The sequence below is a fragment of the Capricornis sumatraensis genome, chromosome 6 (genome assembly GCF_032405125.1).
Source record: "Capricornis sumatraensis isolate serow.1 chromosome 6, serow.2, whole genome shotgun sequence".
Lineage (NCBI taxonomy): Eukaryota > Metazoa > Chordata > Mammalia > Artiodactyla > Bovidae > Capricornis > Capricornis sumatraensis.
Genome location: NC_091074.1, coordinates 83,853,197 through 83,870,349, shown reverse-complemented (window position 1 = coordinate 83,870,349; position 17,153 = coordinate 83,853,197). Strand labels below are relative to the sequence as shown.

General features: G+C 48.1%; 1 protein-coding gene across 1 annotated transcript in view; it reads right to left on the bottom strand.

Annotated features, from left to right (window-relative positions):
• Positions 1 to 2,746: 2,746 nt before the first annotated feature.
• The window catches only part of EPHX2 (epoxide hydrolase 2), a 74,857-nt gene continuing 60,450 nt past the window's right edge, over positions 2,747 to 17,153 (bottom strand). Inside the window, exons 13-19 of the mRNA XM_068973820.1 lie at positions 13,717 to 13,788; positions 11,396 to 11,429; positions 10,113 to 10,215; positions 8,690 to 8,759; positions 5,034 to 5,114; positions 3,344 to 3,402; positions 2,747 to 3,199 (exon numbers count right to left, since the gene is read on the bottom strand). Of these exons, the coding sequence (XP_068829921.1) occupies positions 3,121 to 3,199; positions 3,344 to 3,402; positions 5,034 to 5,114; positions 8,690 to 8,759; positions 10,113 to 10,215; positions 11,396 to 11,429; positions 13,717 to 13,788 (498 nt within the window). The 3' untranslated portion in view covers positions 2,747 to 3,120. The remainder of the gene's footprint in view (positions 3,200 to 3,343; positions 3,403 to 5,033; positions 5,115 to 8,689; positions 8,760 to 10,112; positions 10,216 to 11,395; positions 11,430 to 13,716; positions 13,789 to 17,153) is intronic.

Below are 17,153 nucleotides of genomic sequence, written 5' to 3'. Positions count from 1 at the left end.
ACTGGTTTGATCTCCTTGCAGTCCAAAGGACTCTTAAGAGTCTTCTCCAACACCACAGTTCAAAAGCATCAATTCTTGAGCGCTCAGCTTTCTTTACAGTCCAACTCTCACATCCATACATGACTACTGGAAAAACCATAGCTTTGACTATATGGATCTTTGTCAGCAAAGTAATGTCTCTGTTTTTTAATATGCTCTCTAGGTTTGTCATGGCTTTTCTTCCAAGAAGCAAGTGTCTTTTAATTTCATGGCTGCAGTCACCATCTGCAGTGATTTTGGAGCCCAAGAAAATAAAGTCTGTCACTGTTTCCATTGTTTCCCCATCTATTTGCCATAAAGTGATGGGACCAGATGCCATGATCTTAGTTTTCTGAATGCTGAGTTTTAAGCCAGCTTTTCCACTCTCCTTTTTAACTTTCATCAAGAGGCTATTTAGTTCCTCTTCAGTTCAGTTCAGTCGGTCATTCGTGTCCGACTCTTTGCGACCCCATGAATCGCAGCACGCCAGGCCTCCCTGTCCATCACCATCTCCCGGAGTTCACTCAGACTCATGTCCATTGAGTCAGTGATGCCATCCAGCCATCTCATCCTCGGTCGTCCTCTTCTCCTCCTGCCCCCAATCCCTCCCAGCATCAGAGTCTTTTCCAATGAATCAACTCTTCGCATGAGGTGGCCAAAGTACTGGAGTTTCAGCTTTAGCATCATTCCTTCCAAAGAACACCCAGGGCTGATCTCCTTCAGAATGGACTGGTTGGATCTCCTTGCAGTCCAAGGGACTCTCAAGAGTCTTCTCCAACACCACAGTTCAAAAGCATCAATTCTTCGGCGCTCAGCCTTCTTCACAGTCCAACTCTCACATCCATACATGACCACAGGAAAAACCATAGCCTTGACTAGATGGACCTTAGTAGGCACTTTCTGCCATAAGGGTGGTGTTATCTGTATATCTGAGGTTATTGATATTTCTCCCGGCAATCTTGATTCCAGCTTGTGCTTCATCCAGCCCAGCATGATGTACTCTGCACATAAGCTAGACAAGCAAGGTGACAATATACAGCCTTGACGTACTCCTTTCCCAATTTTGAACCAGTCCATTGTTCCATGTCTGGTTCTAACTGTTGCTTCTTGACCTGCATACAGATTTCTCAGGAGGTGGGTAAGGTAGTAAGGTATTCCCATCTCTTTAAGAATTAAAAACGGAAATCATACAGTTAACGCTTTGGAACACTTTCTCTGTGCCAGGCACTGCTTTAGGGGTCCTGCATGTATTCACTCATTTAATACAACCGTTGGGGTCACTATGAAGAAAGCAGGAGAGACTCCATCTTGAAGCCTGTCATACATCTTAAAGAAAGGATGTGAACTGGGCCTGAACTCTGCTCAAGAATGAAGAAACCATTGCTAACAAAAAACAGGTCTCCTTCCCTCCTTATAGGTGGCAAATGGAGATTGTAGTTGAAGTCTGGTTGCTCCTATTAGATTAACCATGGAGACCCCCCCTCTGCCCCCACCTAAGATGTATAATCACTGTTCCCACCCTTTAACCTTAACTGTTTGTTCTCCTAGCACCTGCTTGTTGTAAAGCTCAATCATACACATCAAAGAGGTTGCTAACATGTAACCAGTCATTTAGCTAGAGGTATAAAACTAAGTCTGTCAGAAACATCAGGGTCCTTGTTGGGAACTGATTCCCCTTGCACCCGCTGGAGTAATAAACTGTACTCCAATGTCCTGTGTGTCCTTCGAGATATGTTTTGTGACTCCAGATTTCACAACACAACCACTAAGAGTTTAGTGCTATTAATGTCCTTTTTTTTAACAGAGGAAGCTGAAGCAGAGGAAACCCTTTCTTGAGGTCACACTGTGATCGGTGGCCCAGCAGAGTTTGATCTGGGTAGTCTGACTCCAGATTTAGAAAAGAGAAGAGCTTTTGCTGGAAGGAGCTCTGCTTGAAGAACCAGATACCATGCATATGAATCTTGGCTCTGTCCCACACTAGCCAAGTGACCTTGGGCAATTTATCCGACCCTCAGTTTCCTAATCTGTTAAATGGGAAGAATAAGAGATGGTCTGTATGGGGCTCCAGGCACACAGAAGTACTTAAAAATGAGCTTCTGGGACTTCCCTGGTGGTCCAGTGGCTAAGACTCCATGCTCCCAATGCAGGGGGCCTGGGTTCAATCTATGGTCAGAAAGCTAGATCCCATATGCTGCAACAAAGAGTTCATATGGTGCAACTAAAGATCCCGTGTGCCACAATTACGATCAGGCATAGCCAAATAAATAAAAATAAATATTTTTTTAAAAGAAGAATGATAGCTGCTAACATTTCTAACCTACCCCTTGCTTTCTGCATATATCTAGATACACATGCTGTTTTTTCCCTAGTTAATTTATATTCATCAGAATTCAGCCTGGTGACATCACCTTGTCCACAAGACTTCCCTGCAGGAAGAGCAGCAAGGGAGGTGAGCATAAGTTACTGAGGACAGCATGTCAGGGGAGCAGGGAGACAGGGTGAAAGGCTAAGTGTGGCTGGCTGGTGGCACCTCTATCCGACAGCACAGAACAGATCATTTTTATAACATCAGAAAGTTCTACCTGACAGCGTTGTTCTAGGCCATGCAGTCTTGCAGACACAAGAGCAGAGGGAATTGGATTCACCCGAACAGGATATTTTCTTAGAACAGTTACCCTGCCTTCCTCCCAAGAGTGAAAACAGAAGTATCATCATTGCCTTTGCTTTATTGAATAAAGGAGCTCTCATCTCTGCTGAAAAGCTTCTCAATTGCTGATTCTGCATCATCAAAACAGTGAATCGATCCGTTAAAGAGAAATCACCCCCTGATCATCTCATTCTGAACCCCACAGAACACTAACCATCCTTAGAGACAAATTGATGCCTTTGTACCCAGAGAATTAATCACATGTGATTTTTTCCATATCTAAAATTAGGTCAAACTTGACTCATTTCATTGAAAGAAAATAATCCTTGGCTGCGAACCCCTTCTGAATGATGCTGCTGGCTGTGAGAGACACATGTAAAGCTTCATGTGGGTACCAGAGCAGTGCCCCAGTAGGTGAAGAGGTCAGAACGCCTGCTGGCAGCTGACATCGCACCCTAAAGCTTTGAGACCACCGGCAGGTCCCGGGCGTCAGTCTCCAGCCACTCAATGAGGATCTGATTCAACTCGGTGGGCCTGGAAAGGGAACAGAAGGCGATTCCCATTTGTCTCCACCCACTCACCTGGCTCGCGGGCAGGTAGGGGTGACAAAGCGAGCGGCTTATTGGAGGTGAACAAGGAGCCCTGATGTCCCCCACCCAGGGACCCCCATCTCCTTACTTCTCCATCTGTGTCCAGTGTCCACAATCCTTAATGTGTCCCCTTTTCAGGTGGGGAATCTGGAAGAAAATCCCACCCAGAAAAGTAAATGGCAGAAGGCAAGTTTTCTGCTTCCCACAGGCCACCCTGCTGAAAATCCCACATTATTTACAAAAGGAATGACCACTGCTCAAGCTCCTACTATGTGATAGGTGCTCTAAACACACTGCATCATTTCACCTTGACCATGATCTTCTGGGTAACTTGAAGGCTCAGAAAAGAAGCTAGGTGACTGGCCCAAAGCCACACAGAAAGTGGCTGAGCTAAGACTCAAATTCAGGCTGACCCATACTCATCACAACAGATTGCCTCCCTTCAGAACCATTAGGCCTTGGTCCATTCGCTGCCTGGAAAAGGCCAAGTCAAGCTTGGTTGACTCTTGCCCTGCAGCCATGATCTTGTCCCCTCCCCAGGCTGCCTCCCTCCTCGCTGGTGGTCTGCAGGCAGGGCTGTTCCACTTTTCTTCGGCACCTGAACCCCCAAAGTAGGTCACAGCCCTTTCTTGACTGGTTCCACAGTCCACAAAGGGCGTCCCTTGCAGCAGCCCTTGAGACACAGTCTCTCTGTCACACGAGATGATGCTAACAAAGCCACAGCCAAGTGCAGGCGAATGCTCTCAGTATCCAGCCGCGATACTTGAGCAGTCATGGTGACCCTACTCAAGACCTCCCAATTCCCACCAACCTCCAAGCTTTTGGCAGAGAACACTTCCAAATCACAGGTTTGACTCTTGAGAGTCTCTTGGACAGCAAAGAGATCAAACGAGTCAATCCCCAGAAATCAACCCTGAATATTCATTGAAAGGATTGGTGCTTAAGCTGAAGCTCCAATACCTTGGCCACCTGATGTGAAAAACTAGATGCTGGGAAAGATTGGAAAAGACCCTGATGCTGGGAAAGATTGAAGGCAGGAGAAGGGGACAACAGAGGATGAGATGGTTGGATTGCATCACGGACTCAATGGACATGAGTCTGAACAAACTCCTGGAGTTGGTGATAGGGAATCCTGACATGTGGCAGTCCATGAGGTCACAAAGAGTCGGACGTCACTTAGCGACTGAACGACAACATCAATTCCACTTCAGTGGTCCCCATGCGCTTAGGTCCATGCAGCTCAGCAGCTCCTAGCGGGCTCAGGGAAACCCTGATGCCTATCGGGTTCCTGTCATCCTCTGAGCTCTTTCAGCTACCCTCACCTCTCAACACCCCATCTCCTCTCCCATTCTCTCTCTGCCAGGAAAGCCTTAACAGTTCCTCAAGCCCAGAAGTGGTGGTCAGCATTTCTGTGAAGCCCCTGCTCCCAGGTGTGTCCCCATCCTCCCAAGCCTCTTAGGTACCACATTAACTGCTGGCCATGAGCTCCTGCATGGCAGGCTCTGTACCTTCTTCATCTTTACCTCCCCGGTACCTAGCACTATCCCAGTGCGTCTCAGTGCACTGTAAAAGCCCATGAGATGAAAGAGTGAGTGAGTGATGAGAGACTGCTGAAGGGTGGTGGAAAGGAAGTCTTCATCGCTACTCCCAAAAGGTGACTATCACACTGTGGACGAAGGCCTTATCAAGCAAGCGGTTTCCCTGAACATCCCACGCTGCATCCTCTGGGACACCTGAGCCCTCTGCCAGGAAGCCCCGATGACCCTGACTTCCCTTACCCAGTCCTCCATATGCTTGGACAGCTCAGGAGTGAGCACAAAGTCCTTCTCCGCGGTGACCATCAGGGCTGGAATCAGGATCTGGGGAGAGATTAACAGGCAGTAGAAGCAATCTCCCTGCTTGGGCTCCCCCATCACCTGGGAAAGGAAATGTTATTTTCACGCCCTGTAGCTTCCTCCACTTGTTAGTCACCAAGTTATGTCCGATTATTTTGTGACCCCATGGACTGTAGCCAGCTAGGATCCTCTGTCCATGGGATTCTCCAGGCAAGAAAACTGGAGTGGGTTGCTATTTCCTTCTCCAGGGGATCTTCCAGACTCAGGGATGGAACCTGAGTCTCCTGCATTGGCAGGCGGGTTCTTTACTCCTGAGCCACTCTTAACTCCTCCCAAAAGACCCCTCACAGCACCGCAGTGGTCTGGCTTTGTTTTCACCATGCTTTGTGCGAAGGAGGCACCACTATTATTGAAGATCTACAATGACTGTGTAAGAGATTAGAAAATGTATTAATATATCTCAGTCTCTGCCCCTGGTGCTTGACACAGAGCTCCTGAAGCCCTTATAAATTCCTAAGTGGTAAGAGTTCTCAGAGCATCTTTTGTTCTAATGAGGTGACTCTGGGTGGGTTCCTGGGTGGGGGCTGGTCACCAGAAAGATAAAGCCAGGATTAGAAGCTTGGGATTTTCAGCTACCTCCCTCTCCCCCACGTCTGGAAGGGGAGGGAGGGAGGAAGGGCTGGAAGTGGAGTTAATAATTGACCGCACCTACATGAGAAAGTCTCCATGAACATCCACCCAACTCCAGGAGCATGGCGTTGAGAGACCTTCTAGGCTGGTGAAATCCACACTGAAAGGGTAACATGCCACAACTCCAGGGAGACAGAGGCTCCTGTGCTCAGGACCCTCCCAGATCTTGCCCTGTGCCTCCCTTCATCTGGCTGTTCATCTCTGTCCTTTATTAAATTCTTTTATCAACTGGTTAGGGTTAGGGTTCTCCAGGGGATCTTCCCAACCCAAGGATTGAACCTGGGCCTCCTGCATTGCAGGCAGATTCTTTCCCGACTGAGCCACCCGGAAAGCCCGAATAACTGGTAAACAAAAGTGCTTCCCTGAGTTCCGTGAGCCACTGTGACAAGTTAATAGATTCAGGGGGTGGGGTTCTGAGACCCTCCAATTTATAGCCAATCAATTGGAAGCACAGGTGACAACCTGAATGTGGGGTTGACATCTGAAGTCGAGGGGTCAGTCTTGTCAGACTGAGCCCTTAACCTGTGAGCTCTGATACCCTCTCCAGGTAGATGCTGTCAGAACTAAGTTAAACTTTAGGCTACCCAGGTTGTGTGGCAGAGAACTGCTTGGTGTGGGGAAAAGCCTCCACACATTTGGTGGTAATAAGTGTCAGAAAGAAAGTGTTTTGGGGTCTTCCCAGGCAGTCCAGTGGATAAGACTCTCCTTCCAATACATAGGGCTTGGGTTTGATTCCTGGTTGGGGAACTAGACCCCACATGTTGCACCTAAGACCTGGTCCAGTCAAATAAATAAATAAATAAATAAATATATATATTTTTAAGAAGAAAGTGTTTTGTGTGAACGTAAAAGAGACACAGAGAAGGAAAAGACTGTTTTTCTCAATATGGATGGATTCGGGCATGTAGTGACCACTCAGGTTCCGTGTATGTGTGTGTAAGTACATGCATGTGGTCTGCTCCGGGGGCTGATATTTCTGAAACCAACCAAATGGCACCAGGAAGGAGGAAGATGCCCTTGCATGGATGGAGATTGATATTCCTTTTCTTTGAATTGAACGGATGCTTCAGAAGGGCAGCCAGAGTGTGACTGGGCCAGCCACATGGTGACCAGCGTGACATTCGAGGCAGCAAAATGACTTCACCTTTATCCACTGATAAATGGGGCACTGCCAGATTGAGAGAACCCCTCTTTATTCTTGTTCTCATGTCACCATTACAACTTCCAGACGGCATTCATTGTCTCTGGTTAAGGAATTTGCACTATTTTTTTTTTTTTTACCTGCAATGCAGAGCTGTGTGCTTCCCACTGCTCCCCCTCCTCTGAGGAGTGAAGACCCAGGGGTGGCTTTGTGGCTGAAATGAATCCTGAGGCTGCTGTGGGGGTGTGTGGAGGGACGCCCTCCACAGTGTTCCGAGGGAAAATGTGAAGGCATAGTACAGGTGTAGAAGGAGGTGGGAGAGAAGAGCTGGAAGGAAACCTCAGAAGAAGGGGTCCCCAACCTTAGATCCCTGGGCTTCACCTCCCTAAAGACCTCATCTTCATCCCTCACGCTATGAGACAATCTACCGATCACACTGGGGCTTTGTCCATCACAGAGCAGAGTGATGATTGGCTCAAGAGCATTAATTAAGCCACTATTATGTATCAAGCATTGTTCTAGCTCAGCATTCCATATGCATCAGCCCACTGTATCCTTACACAGATCCTGAGGAAGGCGCCACTCTTGTCATTTCCATCTTAAGCAGCCACAGAGAACAGAGTGGGTAAGTGCCTTGCCCAAGGTCACACAGGGATTACAAGGCCATCGTGCCCATCCTGTTCTTTTTTCTTCTTTTAAATTTTATTTATTTGGCTGTCAGGTCTTAGTCACAGTACATGGGATCATAGTTATGTGTGCTCAGTTGAGTCTGACTTTCTGCAGCCCCATGAACAGCAAGCTGGTAAGCTCCTCTGTTCATGGGATTCTCCACGCAAGCATGGCGGGTTGCCATGCTCCTCCAGGGGATCTTCCAGACCCAGGGATCGAACTCAGGTCTCCTGCATTGCAGACAGATTCTTTACCATCTGAGCCACCAGGGAAGCCCAGATATTTAGTTGTGACATGCGAACTTGTAGCTGCGGCATGTGGGATCTAGTTCTCTGACTAGGGATCAAACCTGGGTGCCTGCCTGCACTGGGAGCATGGAGTTTTAGCCACCGGAACACCAGGAAAATCCCTGCCCCACCTGCTCTTAACTACTATGTTTCATGTTCTCCTGCCTGAATACCTGATCCCGAGAGGTCAGGACCTCCCTTGTTTTATTTGTCTGGTGCCCCGAAGTCTAGCACAGTTTGTGGCACATAGAGGATGTTCATTTTCAACTGAATCAAGGAGATGGCTGGGGTTACTGAATGAGCTGGGGAATGTGAAAATGCAATTTCCCTTAGATTTTTAATGCTCTGAGTGTAAACCTGGGACTCCATTACTCCATTTGCTGACCTGGAGACTGGAAACCTGTCTCCTGCTTGACAAATGAGGAAACTGAGACTCAGACTGACTTGGTCAAGGTGACACACCCAGGGGTTAAAGCCCTATCTCTCCTGTCTCTCTGAGAGCACGTGATGCTCCTTCTGTGAGCTGGGGGCTTCAACCTTGTGATCTCTGGGGGTTGCCCTGGACCACCTGCACCTGGAGCTGGGACACCGCCGGGACACCTGGGTGCAGTCACCTGGCAGACCCCTGTCCCCCTCCGCCCCACCCTCTGCCATTCCAAGAGAAGCAGCTGCACAGAGGTCCTAAGAGGAAACCCTGCAGTGGAGGTGCTTCCCAGAGCAGCTGGCAGTCTGTCCACCCCCAACTCTGACCAGCTAAGTTGGGTCCATGGATGCCCACAGGGTGACTTGGGAGAGAACAGCATGGGACTCACCTTTCTCCCTGAGCCTTTGCAGCCCCACTCCCAGTTTGTGTCCATGTTCCGGTACCAGTTTAGAGGCCCCCTGGGAGGGGCAGATTGGGAAATAAAAAGAGGAAAGCTTTTAGTAGATGTTTGTGTTACAGACCCCACCAGCAACCAGCTCAGCGTAGAGCCAGTCTTCCCAGGAAGAGCCAAGATTCTGGCAGGGGGTCGAGAACACAGCCCGGGAGTCACTCCCTGGTGCCCTATAGGCCTGCCAGGCTTTATGGAGCACAGCCTGGTGCAGGCATGGCCCCAGACTGAGAGCTGACACTCTCTGAAACCAGCATGAGGGGACACAGAGAAGCCAGCCCCACAGGACTCTCTGCTTCCTCCCAGGGCTGTCTCAGAAGAGGGTGGGAACTTGGCTTAGTGCCCTCACCAGCCAGAGCCACTCTCCCTGCCCCAGGAAACCCAAGAAAAGGGATACGGGGAGATGCTTCATCCTAATGGGACACCAGTGAGTGATGCCGAGGTGTCTCCACCAGACTAGCAGGGTGGCCCCAGGGCTGTGCCTGGAACATTCTCCCAGTCCTCAAGCACAGGAGGGGTTGGTGCTGTTGGGCCCTTGAGACTTCTCCAGTGTGAACGAGGGCCTGGAAAGACCCTAGAAGAGCCATGTGTCCTTTCAGCATGCACCCTTCAGCTGTCTCCATGGACGGTAGCCAGGCTCTTCTGTTCATGGGATTCTCCCAGCAAGAAGACTGGAGTCGGTTGCCAGGCCCTCCTCCAGGGTATTTTCCGGACCCAGGGATCAAACCCATGTCTCCCAAGTCTCCTGCACTGCAGGCAGATTCCTTACTACTGAGCCAGCAGGGAAGCCCCAAGTGTGTGTGAGTGGTGTGCTCAATTGTGTCCGGCTCTGAGACCCCACGGACCATAGTCTGCCAGGCTCCTCTGTCCAGAGGATTTTCTGGGCAAGAGTACTGGAGCGGGCTTCTAAGTTACCTTCCTATGAGAGGAGGGGCTGGAGCAGATTGCCTTCTACGCTCCTTTCTATAGCACATCTGTGCCCCAGTCTGAGGCTCCTAAATTGCTACCCACTTCAGAAATACATATGCAGTTTTGAGTTTATGTGGGTTTTTATGTTCTTTTGAAGTAAGAACTCAGAACTGTCTTCTGATCCTCACTGAGATCACGACTGAAAAAAAGCTAAAAATATGTGCTCTGAAGGGACTCCTAAGCATAAGGGAGAACAAACTGAACTCTCCAAACTAGAGCAGGCTGAGCATCATCAGTAAAGAGCCTCCTGACACTGGAAACATTCAAGCAGAGGCTAGCCAGATGTTGAAGGGGGCTGAGCTGGAAGATCACTGGGCTTCACCCTGCACGTGTGAGCAGAAGAAGCTGTCTGCCCACCTTCTCTCTCCTGCGTTCAGGGCGCTGTCCTCTTTACCTGAAACCAGACTTCTTGAACTCCTGCACATAGAACTGGATGTCCTCCTCAGTGACCATCTTGCTGAGGGTGGGCTCCTCTGGGGTGTTCACAAGGAGTCCTCCTGCAAAAAGCCACTTGTTTCTTCTCCACCATCCCCTTCCCATTGTTCTTCACCACCATCCCCTCCCCGGGGTCAGATGTCTGAGTTATAACACCTTGCTGTCTCTTGAGACCCTCCACCACCTCTCCTTGTCTTATTACGGTGCTTTTTGCCTCCTCAAGAGACTATATGGCAGAAATCAACACAATATTGTAAAGCAATCATCCTCCAATTAAAAATAAATAAATTTTAGAAAACAGACTGGGACTCCCTAAGGGCAATGATGCTGTCCCATAGGTTTGGATACCTGCTCCTGCTTTTACACCAAGTGTACACTTTAAGTGTTTGAGGAATGAAGGAATGAATCAGTGACCATGTGAATGAGTAAAGGGGTGAAGGGAGGGAAGGGAGAGGTGTTCCTGACTAGTGACAGAAGTTTAACCCCAGCCTGGACACTTTGGACAAACTCTGGCACTCTTGTAAGACTCATTTTTCTCATCTGTAGAACAGAGATAATAGTGAGAGTTTTCAGGGATGTCATGAGCATTATAAATAATATAACTAAAAAGGGCTAGCCCAGTGTCTGATGCACAGAGTAGGTGCTCAAACAAGTGGTAGTGATCATTGTTATTAATACAAAATACTAGGGAATCATGGCAAAGTTAAAGCCTTGGTGCCAAGCAAGGTTCTCTGGAAACAGTGCTGGATCCAGGAGCTGAGGGGATGAGCACTTGGTCTGCTCCTGGCTCTGGCTCCTTGCTTATTTCCAAACTGAGAGGGAGAACGGGGGCTGTTGGAACAGAGCTTGATGGAGGGGAGGCCAGGGAATTGTGACAGAAGTGACCTGGCTGGGGTCTGGCCTGATTTCCTCCCTACCTGCAGCAGGTGACCATGCAGAGGTCAGGTTCTATCTTGGGTCTCTGTCCTAATCAGTAGAGGATGCTTTGACAAGCTCTGAGAGTTCTCCAAGCTCTTGGCTCTAAAACTCTGTGGGTAAAGGGAAGCCGGGGCCTCATGGTCACCCTGGGTTAGGGTAAATGTGATTCACCAGCAGAGGCTCTATGTTAAGCATGTCAGAGTTCAGGCTGGCAGGTGACTGCTTCTGCCCGCGGCCGGCAGATGGAGAAACAATCATTTAACGTTCAGCTGGTTCCTGCCATGGCCCCTCCTGTCTCCCTTTCCTCCTGAGAATGTCTCTTACCCATTTCACAGACTCTGCTCACGGTGATGAAAGTCTGGAGGGAGAAAAGTTAGAAACAATGTCATGGGTCAAGCAAAGGAAATACATATGAACAGGGCATCTAAAAGCCCTGTGTGTGCCAGCAGACCATACAAATATTTTAAATGCCCAGGAGAGCTAGCTGGGTCCTGAGTGCTCAGAGTAGGGATAGCTCCCACCAAGCTCCAGGTTACAGCCGCTTCTGGGTGTTTGCAGGTCTTGGCAATGTAAACCCTGGGTGTACCAACCAATAGCAACAAGAGATTAGGCCTTAGGTCTATGGCAGATGGGAAGTTAAAAATCAGATTGTCCCTGCTATCCACAGAGTCAATCTGGAGTCATCAGTTAAAGGGTGGACTAGGAAAAACCCTGGAGAAGGAAATGGCAACCCACTCCAGTATTCTTGCCTAGAGAATCCCATGGTCACAGGAGCCTGGTGGGCTGCTGTCTATGGGGTCCCACAGAGTCAGACACAACTGAAGCGACTTAGCAGCATCAGCAGGAAAAACCCACCCACCATGATAGAGAGAAATCAAGGGAGCTGTCTATTCAGTTTGATACTAAGAAGACGCTAAAAACACTTCCCTAGGAAATCACAGCTATAAGTCTGCCTTTGCATGTATTTGAGTTTGAATCCACACTGTGAGATCTGGAAAGCCCCAGTAAGTGAAGTAAAACACAACAGTAGTGAAAGGGAGCTTGGGCTGGTAAATTCCACCAGGAGGCCTGGCAGGAGCAATAAATGCTGGACCACCCAGGAAGGGCATTTCCTCCATTTCATCTGAAGTGGGTTGGAGCAGATTAAGTGCTACTGAAGATGAGCTCGCAAACCAAAATTACAGAACTCTTTCCCCTACCCCCACATACACAATAAGGCCCCACTGCAAGAAAGGCCCCACAGCAAGCAAAGCAAACAGTAAACAAGACTCTTCAAGAATACTAAGTAATAGAACCTGAACAGAGAGAGAATAAAAAATGAGTATGCTTAAAATGATTAATGTGGCTTCCCTGGTGGCTCAGATAGTAAAGAATTTGCCTGTAGTGCAGGAGACCCAGGTTCAATCCCTGGGTGGGGAAGATCCCCTGGAGAAGGGAATGGCAACCCTGTCCAGTATTCTTGCCTGGGGAATTCCATGGACAGACCATGGGGTCACATGGAGTCAGACTAAGATAGAAGAAGGAACTGAACAACAAGACTAGAACCGAGACTCTATGGACAGAGATCTGAATGCTTTGAAAAATAATCAAATACAACTTTTAAAAATTAAAAAAAAAACAAAAAACTGTTCATTGAAATTAAAACCTCAAAGATGGGTTAAACTGTGGATCAGACATGACTAAAAGACAAACAATACACAGAAGGTAGACTTGAGACTGATTTCTTACCAACAGTGATAGAAGTTTCTAGAAGAAAATAATTGTCAACCTAGAATGCTCTGATAAACTGTTCCTCAGGCCTAAGAGCAAATGGCAAAACCAATACAGTATTGTAAAGTAAAATATAGTAAAAATAAAAAATTAAAAAAAAAAGATATTTTCGAGACCAAAAGATGATGAGTTTATTCCTAACAAACACTTATTGAAAAAACTACAAAAGAAGGTACTTCAGGAAGAAAGAAATTGAACTGAGTATCAAAGAGTGAGGTGCCAGAAGTGCTCAGCAAAGAAACTGGCAAAAATCGGGACATCTGAGCAGGCACTGACCAGACAAAGCAACAGTGACTCCTAACACATAAGACAGGACAGTGGGATTACCACGATAAAGCAGTCTAGGTTCTTGGCATTGCTCCAGAAAAGAGTTAGAAGCATCAATTCACTCTGTACCTTCATAAGCAATTATGCATATGCAAATGATAATGGTAATAACTTCTTAACTGTCACCATTATGACCAGTTCAGTTCAGTTACTCAGTTGTGTCTGACTCTTTGCGACCCTGTGGACTGCAGCACGCTAGGCTTCCCTGCCTGACCAACCGTGTTTGACCAGCTCCTGGAGCTTGCTCAAACTCATGCCCATCGAGTCGGTGATGCCATCCAACCATCTCATCTATATATATATATTTCGAAGCCTTCCTGGTGTGTTTCATTTAGGACCAGACCTTTCCCCATTATAACGAAGGGACCAGTGGGAGTGAGGACCCCAATCACCCTGACCACAGAAGTCAAAGAAAAGCAGGCCAGTTGCTAACTGCCAGACCCTGATACCCCCATCCTTCCATCCCTGCGTCCTCCTGCAGGAGGCAGCTGCACCCCTGCAGCTCCCACTTTCTGCTGAAAACCCACCCCATGCCCCGCACTCCTCACCTCATCGCTTGATCTGAAGAAGCTTTTGAAAGTCCGACTCAGGTTCTTTTCCAGTTCAGCCTCAGCCACTCCCTAAAACAATCAAGAAAGCAAAATGAAAGATGCGGCAGAGATTTCGGAAACCTATCTGACCCAAAGCAAGAAGCCCGTGACCTCTGTCCCATCCAGCCCAAGATTTACCAGAAGTGTATAATTTTGAATTTTCATATTGAAAAACATTTTTTTAAGCTTCAAATAAAATATGGGATTCTGACAGTGGTGCCCTCTACTGCTACTGCTGCTGCTAAGTCGCTTCAGTCGTGTCCGACTCTGTGCGACCCCAGAGACGGCAGCCCACCAGGCTCGCTTGTCCCTGGGATTCTCTAGGCAAGAATACTGGAGTGGGTTGCCATTTCCTTCACCATTGCATAAAAGTGAAAAGTCAAAGTGAAGTTGCTCAGTCGTGTCCGACTCTTAGCGACCCCATGGACTGCAACCTACCAGGCTCCTCCGTCCATGGGATTTTCCAGGGAAGAGTACTGGAGTGGGGTGCCATTGCCTTCTCCAGTGGTCCCCTCTACCCCACCCTAAACATGGGAGGTAGGTTTATGGCTATCACTTTTTTTTCTCTTTTTCTAAATTTTTACAGTGAGAATGTAATACTTATAATAATCACTTTATTATTATAGACTGGGGCAGGAATGAAGTGTTGGGGGCAGAAGGGTGGTGAGGGGAAGAGGAGGGTTCGGAGGAGGCCTAGAAGCCAAAGGCGGTTCCAACCATGGGTCTCGAATTGCCATAGTAACGTCAAAACCAACTCCTTTGATTTGGACCCAGGTTGTCTCCCCAAGAACAGGACAGTAAGGTGTCTTTGGCTAAGGAGCTGGGACACGTATCATTTGTGCTCCCAGTTCTTCCCGCCACATGAGAGCTCAAGTTGGTACATTGGACTCTTTCATCCATATCTGATTCTTTGGTCATTTCCACGCCTAATCAAACCCTGTACCAAACCCTGCCTTCTCTTTGAAGCCCCACCTCCCTCATGACAATAAAACAGCTCTGCTCTTCCTGGATCCTACTGGGTCTTTCATGTGCTCTCCGTGGTCCACGCCGAGAAAGCAGGAAAACATCCACTCCGGGGGGCATCTGTGACTGGTCTTGGATGGACCAGAGGCTGGATGTAGTGAAAGGTTTATTCGTCTCCTGCTAGTAACATTCCCAGAGAGTGTACCGAAAGCAGGGTGTGGGGTCTGGCTGCTTGCTGCTCAAAGGTCAATAAACAGGCCAGGTTGGTGGAAAGGAAAGTTAGCTTCATTTCAGATGTCAACAACTGGGGGGAGGGTGGCAGATGTCTGTCCAAAGGCTGACTCCCAACCCCGACTGGCAACCAGTGGGCAAGAGCTTTTATAGACAGAAGGTGGGGGAACTACATGCAGAAACAGCACAGTCAGCTCTGACAGTCATCTTTCAAATTGGTCATTGGTGGTCCAACCAGCATCATCTTGATTGTTTTAGGTACAGTCAGTCTTCAGTTCCAGGGTCCAGTTGTTTCCATTTCTCTGAGCTCAGTTCTTGGAATTGTGGCAGCTTACATCATGGCTGTTGGAGAAGGCGATGGCACCCCACTCCAGTACTCTTGCCTGGAAAATTCCACGGATGGAGGAGCCTAGTGGGCTGCAGTCCATGGGGTCATGAAGAGTCGGACACGACTGAGCGACTTCACTTTCACTTTTCACTGTCATGCTTTGGAGAAGGAAATGGCAACCCACTCTAGTGTTCTTGCCTGGAGAATCCCAGGGATGGGGGAGCCTGGTGGGCTGCCATCTATGGGGTTGCACAGAGTTGGACACGGCTGAAGCGACTTAGCAGCAGCAGCTGCAGCAGCATGTCATGTCTATAGTTTGGTCATCATGTAGTTAACACCTTCAACCTGGGATTTCAGTATCTATAAGACAACTTAACAGGAGATGACTCAGAATATTACCTATAGCCCTTGAGAAAGAACTAAAGGTCCTCAACTATGCTTAATGAGTACATTACTGTTATTTGGTTTCTTTTGACTCTTTTCCTTTGTTTTAACTGTTTCTCACTTGTCTGATTAAACTTATTCTCTGACTACAGTTTTCCACAGACAAAATGCTGGCAGATGATATGGGTGGGGTTGGGGCAAGGACCCTGATAGGGTCCTGCTCTGTTTTAAAAGGAGGGTCCTGTAAGCCAGGCTGGCAAAGTGTGCTAGTGGCCCTCAGACCCTGCACACTTTAAGAGGTCCTGCTACCCTGCACTTGTTTATTGTGTAGGTTGCACATCACGAGAGCTCTGGATTTACAAGGCAGCGGCACTACAGGCAAGGAAACATTTATCACCAAGCAGCGCTGCATCGGTGGTTTGAGGTTTTCTGATGAAAGCAATGTTGGCATGTTAATCATAATCCTTTGACAAGCATAAGATTCCATCAGGATGGAGAATCAGTCGTGGCCATCAGTGACGTGATGAATGTCGAGGACAGAAATAGCCATGGAAGGCAGTGCATTTTATGTGCTCAATAAAGGCCCCGCATGTTACCACAGGTCATCCTTCTTCTTCTTTTTATTGGTTTCTTTGCTTTCTTATTTATTTAATTTTGACTGTGCTGGGTCTTCACTGCTGCTCAGGCTTTTCTCTAGCTGCGACAAGCCCCCAGAGGCTACCCTCCTGTGGCAGTGTATGGGCTTCTCATCGTGGTGGCTTCATTGTGGAGCACAGGCTCTAGGGCGCCCAAGCTTCCATGCCTGCAGCGTGTGGGTTCAGCACTTGCGGCTCCCAGGCTCTAAAGCGCTGGGTCAGTAGTGGTGCGCTTAGCTGCTCTGCAGCATGTGGGATCTTCCTGGATCAGGGATCGAACCTGTGTCTCCTGCATTGGCAAGTGGATTCTTTACCACTGAGCCACCAGGGAAGCCCCATCATTCTTATTTATTGTGAGCAGCCCCCATCTGGGAAACAGCTTGGTGTTCCTGAGCTTGGGATATGTCTCAGCATGTGGAGGAATCTCCACAGGGTCAGAGGTCTGGATAGGCTGCAGAGTGCAAACAGTCCATAAAAGAGCAAATGAATATCAAAAAGGTCAACCAGAAAATCAAAGAGAACACAAAGGTAAATAAGTCTGTCCACCCACGTGAAAGCATATCAGATCAACAGAGGTGATGAGGACAAAGGTGAGGGCCAGAGGGGGAGATAAGAGCGTTTGCACTCTGGTGGTGTGCCCTGTTGATATTCTCGGGCTCTCTGTAATTTATAAATGGCGTTATTCTATTTTTAAGTCCCACAGACCAATGACAAGCCTTCTGTTAGTTCACTGGATGGGGCTCCTCCCTCTGTGCTCCTGATCAGAAGAATTAAAGGATGAACTTTGGAATCCAACAAACAAGGTTTCAAGCCCCACTGCAAGTGCTAATCACGTAGTTGGGTCCAACTCTTTG